This window comes from Larus michahellis, chromosome 2 (assembly GCF_964199755.1).
Source record: "Larus michahellis chromosome 2, bLarMic1.1, whole genome shotgun sequence".
NCBI classification, from domain to species: Eukaryota; Metazoa; Chordata; class Aves; order Charadriiformes; family Laridae; genus Larus; species Larus michahellis.
In genome coordinates this window covers 28,384,397-28,397,192 of record NC_133897.1, presented here as the reverse complement: position 1 = coordinate 28,397,192, position 12,796 = coordinate 28,384,397, and the positions used below count along the sequence as shown (strand labels likewise).

The window sequence follows — 12,796 nt, the reverse complement described above, 5'->3', positions numbered from 1 at the left end:
GTTTACTTCAAGAAAAGGAAATGCTTTTTTTGCCAATGGCTGGAGAAGCCTTTCAAAGTAGTCAATTGGTAATAGTACAGATTTTTAAAAAGTGTTATATCGCGTGGCTGTAGTTTGTATGAAACAGGCTTAAAACCCTTGACTCATGCCTAATATTAAGCTCCTCATTCCTAATTTTAGTTCCAAAAAATTGCTTCGTTTGGCTTCAGGTGGATCAGGAACTCCCTGAAAATTCAGTGGCTTTCTCAAAGCCTGTCAGCAACAGGCCGGGCATTTTCCATCCTGCCTACTGCAACATATTGTTTTTCAGTCTTTTGTTGTACTTTTAAACATCCATCTAACAAAACAAGTATTTACTGCACATCTCTGTTTGGACTGTAGTAACTAACACTTTGCTGAGAAATACTGTATGCTTTATTTTTAGAAAGGACAAACTATTCAAAAATAACACTTGGAAATGCCAGCATTTCCATTATTATTGGATAAAAATTTATCCTCTAATGCACCAATTTACACTATACTTAGTTTACCTAGGTTGCAGCATAAAATAATAGATGTAGCTTCAATTTGTGTCCCATTATGTTATCATGTTTAAATTGCTGATACAGTAAAAACATATGCATTGATTTCTGAAGAAACCTCTTCATCATTGCATTTGTATGTATTATTACAGTGGGTAATGGCTTTTTTTCTTTGCATGGCTACATGCGGACTTTCTATGGTGGGAATGCATCATGTCTGTGTGGTGCCCAGATACTATGGATGTGAGCACCAAAAGAAGCAGCATGGAAGAAAGGAGAGAGTAGTAAATAGTGGATTTGCTGCACCGTACCCAGTTGTTGTATTTGGACCGTAGCTCTTGTGTGTATATGTTTTTCAAATACTAAGATTTCAGCCTTCCTGAATAAATCATACAATGTTGGCACTGATAACGAGGATGTGAAGGTGAAAGAAGACTTTGACCAGTTGGTAGGATATCTTCAAGATTAAAGTAAAATTTTGTAAACATTTCAGCTTCCTCTCTTTGTGCTGTTAAAATCCGTAGGCTTTTCTCTGCTTTTGTTACATAAATGAGCACTTGTTTAGGTAGATAAATTAACTCTTAAGTAGTATATTGAAGTCCATGTTAATATGTGCTGTTTAATGACACCTAATGATATTCAGTGAAGGGTTATGCTAAACCCAAAAGGGTGATGCTAAACCGGAGAGAAAATGTGTTACCCAGGCAACTACCCTTGTGCAGTACAGAGAAGTGAGCATATGGCTATGTAGTACACATTATTTCAGCATCTTTAAGCATTAAGAATCACACGTGTAATTGACTGTGAAAAATTACTGCTCAGTTACTGTATTGTATGGTCATAATAGAAGTAAATGAATACGTCATTGTTGTTAGAATAGATCTGTTGGGAATCACTAGCAGGCTAGTCTACTTAGGGAGCAAAAATACAATAAGAAGAAAATAGCTGGTTTAATTAACATGTAAAAATTGGGTTAATTTGAATTCAGCTGGCACAGCAGATATTAATGTCTCTTCTTTAACATTCTGGCTGGAACCACACAATTTGTACACTTTTAATCTTACTAGTAATATGAATAATTGTTTTTTAAAATGGATATGGGGTTATTTTAAGCGCCTATCTCTGACTTATTAAAGGGGTTTATTACTTGCAAGTACTGACAAAGAATGCTTCTACTAGTATAAAATCTTGTAGCAGCGTTAATACATGGACTTTTAATCAAATCCAGGCCTAATAACATAGAATGTTCTTAGCGTGGTGCTGGGATTCTGCTGGCATAGGTGCTGCATTTCTTTTATTAGCTCTTATCACTGTGTTGGGATCTGTTGGTAAGGACATATGCTGGTTGTTGTTTCACAGAAAAAGCGGCTTTGTCAAAATGGTGTTGGCAGATATTTTACGTTTTTAATTCTAAACAATCCTATTGTGGAGTCTTGTCACCTGCTGCCTGTTTTGTTCTTTCTGTGTGGGGGCTTTATAATCTTTGGGACAGAAGAATTCAGTGCGTCGTATCTGTTTGCTGTTGTGGAAGTTGTCAGGTATGTAACCAATAGTAATGGATAATAATGAGCTTCTATAACCTGTAAGTCACATAGTAACAATAAATATGCATAAATGCAAAACTAAGTATGTTGTGATATATTGGTTTAAAATTTGAAGGAAATGTTGCATTTTTGAAAATTCCTTTTGGCTTAGGAGAGATGGAAGTTTTCTTACATTTATAGACTGAGTATGTGTGTATTCTGTGTGTAACAGTGGGGAGCACTGAGAGCTCCCAAGGAGTTTAAAATAAATGACTTGATGGCCTGCCCATGTGCTAACGTGTGCGTATGTAGCAAGTCATTGGCTTCTTTGCCAGTAAAGCTTAAGGCATGCTTATATGTTTATTGGCATTATCAGTTGTGAGTGTAATATTAAATATACCTGAGGAGGTTTCTTTTTATTTATTTCTCACACTATATAATAACCTATGGTGGCAATTTCCCAAAGGTAATTATTTGTTAGGCTATTTCTGACTCTACATATGCTTTCTTTTACTTTTATTTAGTGCATATACATTGAGGGAGGTAAAGTAGAACAGCTTTTTGACCTTCTCTGTGCCATGCTTTTTTAAAAACATCCTTTTTTTGTTCATCTCATGTTTTCATGTTCTTCACAGAAATCAGCTTCTGTTACTCTGCGGATGTTTTGCTGCTGATGTGCAGCAGGCACGCTTCAGTGTGACTTGAAATTAATTCCCTTAAGACAGGGTGACTGGAAATTGCTGTATAGTCATGGGTCGTCATAACTTGATGGAATGAATGTCTTTTCCAACCTATTCAAACACTTTGTGCTTCACTGTTATTGCATACTGAGTGGAAGTTTTCACTGAATGAGCTGCAGTGTCATTTTGAGTCAAAGTCCTAAGCGTACAGTTAGTTTCTAATTAAAAAAAAAACACAAAACCAAAACCCAAAAGTTATTTTTTGTGTGTGTTTCTTGACATTTGTTACACTGAATTTTGTGCTTTTCAGAAATAAATCTTTGTTCCCCAGCTGCTGCCATGTGAACCCATTAAAGCTATGCGCTTGCTACCCTGACATAAAGCAGCCTTGAGCGAGGGCAATCTTAAACCTCCCAGACTGCCAGCAGGCCCTGCAGCCACACATTTGAAGATGATTTTAAACTGTGCAACCTAGACATTAAAGAAATAGCAAAACAGAAGAATGGTTGGCCTTTGCCTCTTTAAGAATAGAAGTTTGATCTCAAGTTGAACTCTTGGGCATGACTCAGAGAAATTAGAACTGCTCGGGGTCTTTGTTGTATCAAATCTGCTGCTGGAAACAGTGCCAAGTTGTCTAATTATGTATTTCGGCTTATTAATTACCTTAAGGAAGGGCACCTCTGCTTTTATCTGTGCTCTGCTGCTGCGCCTGCATATTGGTAACCTGGCTGTAATGATGAATTTGAATAATGCTCTTGGGCTGAGGAAGAACGTGCAGACTACTGCTTGAAATTTGTGACTCAACATGCAGGACTGGAGGGCTGCGATGGATGACTAAGAAGTTGCTAGCAAACAGATAACGCATTCTGATCGGTTCCTTCTGAAGTGAGTGGCAGCATGTAGGTCTCGAATGGATTTCCTTTCCAAAAGCCTTAAATACTGAGTCTTGAGGGAAGTTACTCATATCTTTATTGGCTCTCTGTCTTGCCAGCGGAGGGAGGTAGGCTCCCCCAGAGGGCAGTTCAGTTAGACATTAAAGCTGAGGTGAGTAGCCACGCTGAGCGCTTTGCTTATTTTATGTTCTGTTGTGACTTGCTGAGAGGAATAGTTCCTTGTTCAACAAAATCATTTCCATCTAGCGATATAAAGGCCTCCTGACAGCGTTGGTGATAGGGCATTTTAGGATAAATTTTAATCCCTGTTGATAAGATCTTGTACACGTTATGTTTGTGATCTTCTTTCTTTTGTATAATCTATGTTATATTGTATTTCAGTTTTCTGCAAGCAAGCAGTTTCATAGCTCTTGCATTTTCCTTCATCCCATAGGTTGATATCCTTTCAAGAGTTTGTGGCATTTGAATCAGTCCTGTGTGCTCCAGATGCGTTGTTCATAGTAGCCTTTCAGCTGTTTGACAAGACTGGCAAAGGAGAAGTTACTTTTGGTAAGACTGTTTTTAAATGTACACTTTTAATTTAAAAATCCCCGCCTATGCCAAGCTCTATTTCACCTTCTCTTACTGTAGGAAACACAGTGACTGGTAGTGGAACTACCAGTTCCACTACGCTAGTGCCAAGCAACTTTCTGGCTGAGTTTTTTAGTCATTTACACGTGCACAATATGAAGTCAAGGTCATGGTCATCTTCATGGTTTTGTCTGGAAAACTGGTCGCTTTTCTTTTTCTCTTCCCCAACATGCTTGTGCAGGTCTTCAGAACAGCAGTGAAAGGTGACTGTAGGAAATTATTGTAAAACCGCGAGAAAGTTTCCAGAAGACTTGGGTGAACGTGGAGCCTGAAATTACCCTGAATTATTTTTTGTTTAAATTGGCTATATTTCAAGCTGGCTTCCTTTTAAGGCTTAAAACTTTCTTCTGTGAGATTTTACAGTAATAAATCCATTATTACCTGACCCCCACCTCCCTCCCCCCTGAAAATTCAGTTGTGCATTGGAAGTGTGACATTTGCACTGACAACATGGGAAATACTCAGGCCAGTTTAAAACTTGATTAGGGGGACTGTTTATTTCTAGATAGCGTAGAGACTAGATAGCGTAGAGACAGCTTTTGATATCTGCAGGACTGTCTGCCACCTGCCTAATGATAAGGGACATTCTGTCTGGAAGGATTCAGAAATTAGCAGTTTTGAATAACTTCAGACATTGAGTTTGCACTTCAAAAAGTGTGGGGCATTTTTTCGGCTTAACTGCGTATGCTGGATAAAATTGCTATTTCTAATCTGCTGCTTTTGGTCATGGTTATTCATATGTCTCAAGTTTTATTAATTGGTTGTTAAACAGTTTTAAGTAAAAGGAAAGTTGGATGACGTTGACTGTCTTTCTAAAATGTATGGTTCACATGTCCTTTGTCTTTTGCTAGTAATCCTCACACATGTTTTATGCTTGGTTAAAAAAGCCCTTCCCTTTCCATTTGAACTGACAAGATCCTGTTACCATTGCTCGAAGCATCATTGTATTCCTTCTACCATCTCCAAAAATCTGTATTTGAAGTTGTGGCTGGTGAAAAGACTTGCTGTCTCTTCTTGTGTCTATTTTGGTTTTTTATTATTTTGGTTGTCTGTTGAGGTTGTGAAAGATGTGCCTTTTGTGTGCAATATTACTTGTTAGAACAGCTTTTTAAAAATTACTACGGATGCTAAAAGATTTGAAAGAATTTCAGGAAAAAGTTCTGCTGATCATAACCTTGATGAAGGAAATATTTTGTGCCTAGCAGTCTTGTGCATGTGTATGGACAGAGAGGCAACGAGAGACAGCTTGCTTTTGAATCAGGAGGGCACGCATATTTTGCAGAGGTTTTGTTCCAGCGCAGACAAACCAGGGTTCCTGGAATGCCTGTGATGTGCAGGTTCTTGTCTGCGTCAGAGCCCCCGGTTGCTTGGAGCGCTCGTTAATAATCTAGGAAGAACTGTAGTCGTTTGATCTGAATGCTGAATCAGTCCGACTTAACTTTTTAACTCTTGGCATTCTCGTTCGTACTTTTCCTGCTGGCAAATGCTTCCCTTGGGGTTTGACACAGTGAGTCAAGGGATTTGTTTGGCATTTGAAGTCCATTGAAGTCCTAGTGATGAGTGAAACTCCTATGCCAGGCTGTATTTAAGGTATTTGAAAGACGAGACATGCCAACATTGGCAGAACCTCAGATAGCTTTCTTTAATTCCTTCCTCTCCCCCTTTGAAAGCATAAATGCATTTGTAACTTCTGTATAGTACCTTGTGGCTACCACCCCAGCAAACGCCTGGAGTGAGGAGGATGTGAGAAGCTGTCTCAGTGTTGTGCATTCTCAGCAGAAATAGTTGACCTTTAAAGAAAGCTACTTTCTATTTTCTATCATAATAAAAAACCCCCCTTTTTTCCCCCATTATGAAAAAAAAACTTAATATTTTCACAAATAATTACAATACTATCCCGTAACTTTGTCACTCAGTGCCTCAGTCATGCGTCTTTGAGGTTAATTATGAGATCTTTTTCCATTGACTTGAATGAGAGTGGGATCAAGTCCTTATCAAGGTTAGGAGACTTAAATAGGGGTTTTGTATACTGTGGAATTACAGTGTGAAAGGAACAGAAGGAAAGGGAAAGGATCATTTTTCACTATACTGCTGTTAAGTGTAGTAGCTCAAGGATCCCATTATAAGCCTGTATCTTATTTTATTGTTGGAAAGAAACAGCATGGCTTTTCTGTGCAGTCATTGTTTTTCTGTATAGTGAAATAATCTTATAAATATTTTATCTTATACCAAACGGAATATAGGGCTTCACAGCTGTGAACTTTGCATTTTCTACTAAGCAAATCATCCAAATCTTATTCTTCCACAGGTGCACTGAACTTGGCACCTTTGTAAAACAAATTAATAATGGGCTTTGTATCGATGAGCTTTTACACTGAATGCCACATCCAGGCTGCGGATATTTAGAGAAACGTTCTGGGTGAAGAAGTACCAGTATTTAATACGTTGCACTTGCTTTTCTTGAAAAATGCTCCACTGTTACTGGGTTGGAAATGCCTTTGCATTTTAGCCATATGTTGACATCTCTACAATTTTAAATGTTTCATTCCTTTCAAGTTGCAAGTTAACTGTACCTGGTTCTGTGACAGAGCTAGCATCTATTTAAAAGGGCTGATCCACAAGCAGTGTGGGCACGTGGCGGGGGGGTGCGGATTGGGGGGTGGAAAGTATTTCTAGTTTATTGCTTTTCGAGCTGAGTGAAATGACCACTAGTAAATTAGTGGCCAGTGGCTGATTGAGACTACACCTGGCTGTTGCATCATGTCGTAGATTTATCTGCTGCTGAAGTGTCAAAGCTTTGACAGTTTGCAAGGAGTTAAAGCTCTCAGCAGGAAAGTGGGAGGAAGTTTAGCTGGCTTTTAAATTCGAGGCAAAGAGCAAACCATTGCTTCTTACTGTTGAGTGTTGACAGGCACATAAAAGCTGATAATGTAAGTCCAGGGGTTTAAGAGACTTAGTAGAGTTGCTTTTTTTGTCGTATGACTGTATTTTAATGCCTCATTAAAGAAGCAGAGCCCTTTGAAATTCTTTACTAGATGGTGTTTAAAAAAAGGCAAGATGGTTGGGTAAAAATGTCAGTGTTTAAAAACTAAGTCATCTTAACCTCCATCTCTAATTTTGGATGGATAAATGAAATGATGGGAGGTAACAGTTTGGAGCTGTGAATAACGCAGGGGTGATATCCAGGGACTGGAACTTTCCTTGTCTTAGACCAGTTCTCACAGCCCTGCTGAAGGGCAAAATAAGTGTTGTCCATGTTGGTTTTGCTCACAGAGAAAGGAAAGGCACAGGAAGAGGTGTGATTGCCCGAGTCTCTGCTGCCAACCAGTGTTGAACCTGGCTTTGAAGATTTTCATTCTGATTTGTTTTAGAGTAGAATTTCCCACCAGACAGAAATTCTTGCACTCGGACTTAATGAAATGTAGCTATGGTATAGTGTTTGGTGTTATTTTGGGTTTGGTTTTGTTTTGTTTTATTTTTAAAGGTCCTCTAATTCAGCCTGAAGTTGTTTCAAAATGGATGCTGTGCTGTGCTGCTTTGAGAAATATGAGTATGCTGTAAAACAAGTCAGCCCTTTAATTTAAAAAAAAATATGAAAAAGCAAAGCAAAACACAACCCCTGAACCCAGCAAAAATGCAAAGGGAATGGGGAACCCAAGCCCAAAATTGTTGCTTGTTTAGCGGAACAGCTGCAGAATCGAGCAATGTATTCTGCTTTTGTCTCAAAACAAAACTTTATTTACATGTAGACAGCAGCTATTGTGGATCTCTGCTTCTGTTATTAATTATATCAATACAGTTCTTGGATAAGCACATTAATTAAGGATACATCTTACTAAGCACTCCTGTTTGCTTATCTGATACTTGAATTGCCTGACTACTTGTTTGTAAACTTTCTAAAAGCACTTAGCTCTTTACAGAGGTTTGAATCGCTATACAGCTATTGTGATGAGCTTCAGAGTTTTTCCTCTGTGATAACGCTCTGATACTTTTCCAATATGCAAAGAATTATTACGGAAGCCTCAGAATTGCTTTCCTGACCAAAGGATTAGGTTCAGACTGTGTGAGCTAGCTCTTGCTTTTGTTACAGAGGATTATTTATTTTATGCTTTGCCCTGTAATTGCTTGGTATGACTTGGCTCTTCTCATGGGTTCTGTAATTTATTTTTTTTTTCCTTGCACAACACCTAGCTTAGTGATGCCCAGCCTGGTACCATGTAAAGCAAGAAAAAGCTAAACTTGAACTACCAAAATAAATTGCTGAGGCTGTAAGCCTTGATCACTTGATAAATTGCAATATTCAGTATTTCTCGGTGAAATTTCTATTGCTGGTTCAAATTGGTTAGGAACCATTTGTAGATAGTGATGTGTTAGCTTACACCTACACAGTGAAACATTTGTTGGTTTATAAATGACAGTTGCCTAGATATGATGATCCCAACGGCAACATTACAAATGCAAAATTTGTTTAGTCTCTGATATATTCTGTTATTTGTACTGGATTTTGCACAAATAATGGCCAGTTTTAATTGAGGATGTAAAGTAGATTTGTTAGTATATTTATTTTCTTCAATACAATTTTTGAAATCTTCTTGATACTATTTTTGGAGAATTTAATTTCTAGACATATGTCTACTTGGCAAGTTTTTCTTGTTTTGTTTTTGCTTTTAACTAAAATGTTATGTAACCAGGCAGACTTTCATGAAGGCATCTTAAGTAAAACAAAGCCTGTTGAGTCACAAAGTGAATCTGTCATTTTAAGTACTAGGAGAAGCTCCATCCTTTTACACAGTTGTGTTTCATTTGGTCTAGAAAATACAATTGAGTTTTCTAAATCATCCAGAACTGATATTTGGTGTTTTGTTTTGTTCTTTATTGTTGGTTTTGTGTTGTTTCTTTTTGTTTGTGTTTTTTTTTTTTCTTAGATCAAAGTTGCTTACTGACAAACATCAGGCTGAAGGCTGAGTTTATCTTTTGTTCGTTACCAAAACCCAAGGAATGATCAAATAGTTTAGAAAATAGTTTAAGTTGTTTAAGTTGGAAGGGACTGTGACACCATCTGGTTCAAACCCTTGCAGGGCCATCAAGACCAGATTACTCTGGGGGCAACATCCGATCAAGGTTTTAAATATCCCTGAGGATGGAGGCTGCAGCCTGTATGAGCAAGCATCTTCCAGTGTTTGACCACTGTTACAGTGAAAAATAATTTTCTAATGCCTAGTCGGGATTGCCCATGTTCCAGCTTGCATCCATTGCAAGTCCTTCCACAGTGCATCTCCGTCTTCCCTTCACCACTCGCCCTTTGGGTAGTTGTAGACAGCAATGAGGTCCTCCTTTAGCCCACCCTTCTGCAGGCTGAGAAAACCCCATACCATCAGTCTCTCCACATATGTCATATGCATCAACCCCCAACTATGTTATATGGAGAAAATAGAAGTGGTATTTTATTTTAGCCAGGTTATGCTGTTTACCTTGGTGGAAGTGATCTGGTTTTTTTATTATTCTTCAGGGCAAAAGGGGTAAATTTAGTTTTTATGCCCACATGGGGCCCAGTGCTTTCCAAACCTGTGGTCTTTGGGCTCTGGCAGTTTGTTGCTCGCTTCTAAGGAGGCCAGGAAAGGTAATAAAGGAATGTAAAGCTGTTGCCAGTAAACTGAAATTATAGATATGCGCAGCTCAAGTAGAAATATTCTTAAGGGATTGCATCTTGGAAAAACGTTGAAAACCTTAACTGTAAGCCAATTATGTAGTACTCTGTGTATAAATTAATGTTATTTTCCCTTACATCCAAGGAGGACAGAAGAAGCAGACAAGCTTGGATCCAGAGTCATAAGTGCTGAGAGTGATGGCTCTCACTCAGAAAAGAGCCTGCTTTTTTGGGGAGTATTTGCAATGTTTAGCAGAAGTAACAGAAGTGCTCAGGTGTATCAGTCAAAAATCAGGGACATGTTGAACTGGACAGTGTATGGGTATGTCATGAGGAACTGAATTCATAGTTTTTGGAAGTTACAAGAGCCCAGCCAACCAGAGCAGGGGCAAGGTAAGAGGATAAAAATGCAAGAATATTTTCAGCAGAGAGGTGAAACTTGGAGCTTATCGTGGAACTTTTGATTGGGAAAAATCACAAAGGCACAAGCATGTTCTCTGTGATATTTTCATTAACTTAAAATTAACCTGTAAGACTGCTCTGTCCTTGTTGAAAAGTTTGGATGGGGCAGAGATGTTATAACCAAATGAATTTTGTTCAGTAGCTAGTGCCTCTCTCCTAAAAGGGAATGCATTGCTGAACTTTTTGTTAGGATTCGTACTGGACTTTATGGTTTGCTGCGGGCTTTGGGGGCATTTTTTAGTTGTTGTCATCTTTAAAGACAACTTACGACATCTGAAAGACACTTGGTTAGCAATACAGGTCTTGATCTCGCCTCTGTGTACAACAGGTGCTATACAGCCTTTGTCTCTTTTTCCAACCACAAAATGGATGTGGGGATCTGAACGGGAGCAGCCAGTTTTAGTGAGAGAGTCCAGCCTCCTGCTTCTCCTCTCTGCCATGACTGTCTCTAAGCGTGCTGGCACTCTGATGGGGCTGTCGCAGTACAGTCTCTTTTCTGCCTGGAGGTGTGCTGAGTCAAGCAATTCATTTTATGAGGGCAGCCCAACAAATATCATAAGCTTTTGCTTTCCATTGATGTGCTCCAGATGTTAGTATGTTACCTGGAGGTGAAAAAACATTATGAAGGCATCCATTTTTTTGATGTACGTGGAGCTTTATTGCACTTATTTAAACAATCTCTTTGTACTACAGCAAGAACCACCCTGATTTTTGGAACTTTTTTAATGACTTGTGAGCAGTGTTTTCTGAACAACTGAATGTAGTTGCAGACCAATATCAGTTTGGCATGCATGGTATGGTATATGGTATGGTATCTTTTCAGAGATCAGAAGACCTGCTCAGAAGCTGTTCCAGGTCAGTGGGTCAAAAATCCTCTTTTTATGAAAGCCTAACTGTAGATTCGTGTGATTTACAATAATGGCTCCAATTTTAAAAGACAGAGGTAACTGAGAACACTTCCAGTTAGTGGGATAGTTCAAGAATACTACATGCTCAGATGATGAAAACATTGTGCTTTCTGCTGCTACTTCATGCTACTTACAAAGAAAAAAATAGGTGTGGAAAAGGTGGGAAAGAGCCAATTTGAGAGTGAATTTCAACTATATGAGGTCACTCTTTGGTTAACAGTAAGCTGAGGGTTAGCCATCTTTCATACAGCTGTATGTATCCTGTTGGGGAAAAAAAACCCAATGTGATTACTAGGCAGGATTTGGGAAGGAACCATAATCTTCCACACCAGAATATATTTAAACCGTGGCAGCAGCAGTATACCACGTTAAGTTTGATTTCTATTTTAATTTTTTCCCCATCCCCTTTTCAAATTGTCTTGGAATTACAGATTAGGAGGTAAAAACTTCAGTGGGCCCGAAGAGCTAGGAAAGTGTTTTGTTATTACAAATTTTAATGTGAAATTTCAGATAGCAAAATACACATACTTTTGCAGTGTGTGTAATTTAGTTTTCTAAATTGGAAAATCTGCTGTTACCTAGCAGTTAATGACTATTTTTTCCAACATTTGGAATGCAGGACTTGATTTGATAAACTGATAAAAGAAAACAAAACTGAGAATATGTTGGAAATGCTCAAAGTGAAAATTACAGTTTAGGTAGGTTTGGAGGTAGATAGTTAGACATTTTAATTGAACTAAAATAGTTTTATACTAATACAGTACTGTTGTGGGAGTACATTTTGTGGTGCATTTGAAATTGAAGTATTTAAGTGGGGGAAAATGTATGTTAATGCTTTGCAAGTGATTTTTTTTTTTTTTTTTTTAATACCATCTATCTAAGCAAAATAGCTGTTAAAGAAATAGAGCTCTCAAGTCTGTACTGGAGAGTAAAGTGTAAAGTTTAGGATAATTTCATCAAGCCAGGAATTTGCTTTTATCACTTTGGTTGGTGTATTAAACTGCTGTAGGAAACAATCATGTGAATTGTGAAGTAAATTTGTATTCCTGGGCAACTACAGCGAACTCAGCCCCTACCAGTGTGAAAAAAAGGTGTTGAGTCAGTCTGAAAGTCCTGTGTTTTTAACATCTCCATGATAGGGATAACAGAAATGAGTCCAGATGATGATTTCACTTACCCGCGTGGAAATGGGGGCATTGAATTTGATATGACAGCTTTGGTTACACAACAGTAACGCTGGCGTATGTTAAGCAGCAGAAATCCCAGCTTGTCCATTACAATTCAGCACTGGTCCACAGCTGGACTAGCTCAACATAGTTAAATGGGTTAAAATTACCACTTTTATTATTTGATTTTAATTTTACCTTTGGGGATTTTCTCTGAATTTGGAGTAACTAGTCCCATAAAAAAATAAGCTGCCACTTGTACATGCATGCATACACACAAAATTATCAAAAGAAATGAATTCCGGTGTTTTTTAGGTGTTCAGACGCAAATGTATATGTGCAGCTGCATTTTTCACGTGCAGCTGA

The 12,796-nt window shown here is 38.2% G+C and overlaps 1 protein-coding gene across 4 annotated transcripts in view; it reads left to right on the top strand.

The window, feature by feature from the left end:
• Nucleotides 1-12,796, top strand: part of SLC25A13 (solute carrier family 25 member 13) — a 103,589-nt gene that overhangs the window by 31,132 nt on the left and 59,661 nt on the right. For all 4 annotated transcript variants that reach the window (XM_074574727.1, XM_074574726.1, XM_074574725.1 and 1 more), the window contains one exon: nucleotides 4,051-4,166. In XM_074574727.1, coding sequence (XP_074430828.1) covers nucleotides 4,051-4,166 — 116 coding nt within the window. The remainder of the gene's footprint in view (nucleotides 1-4,050; nucleotides 4,167-12,796) is intronic.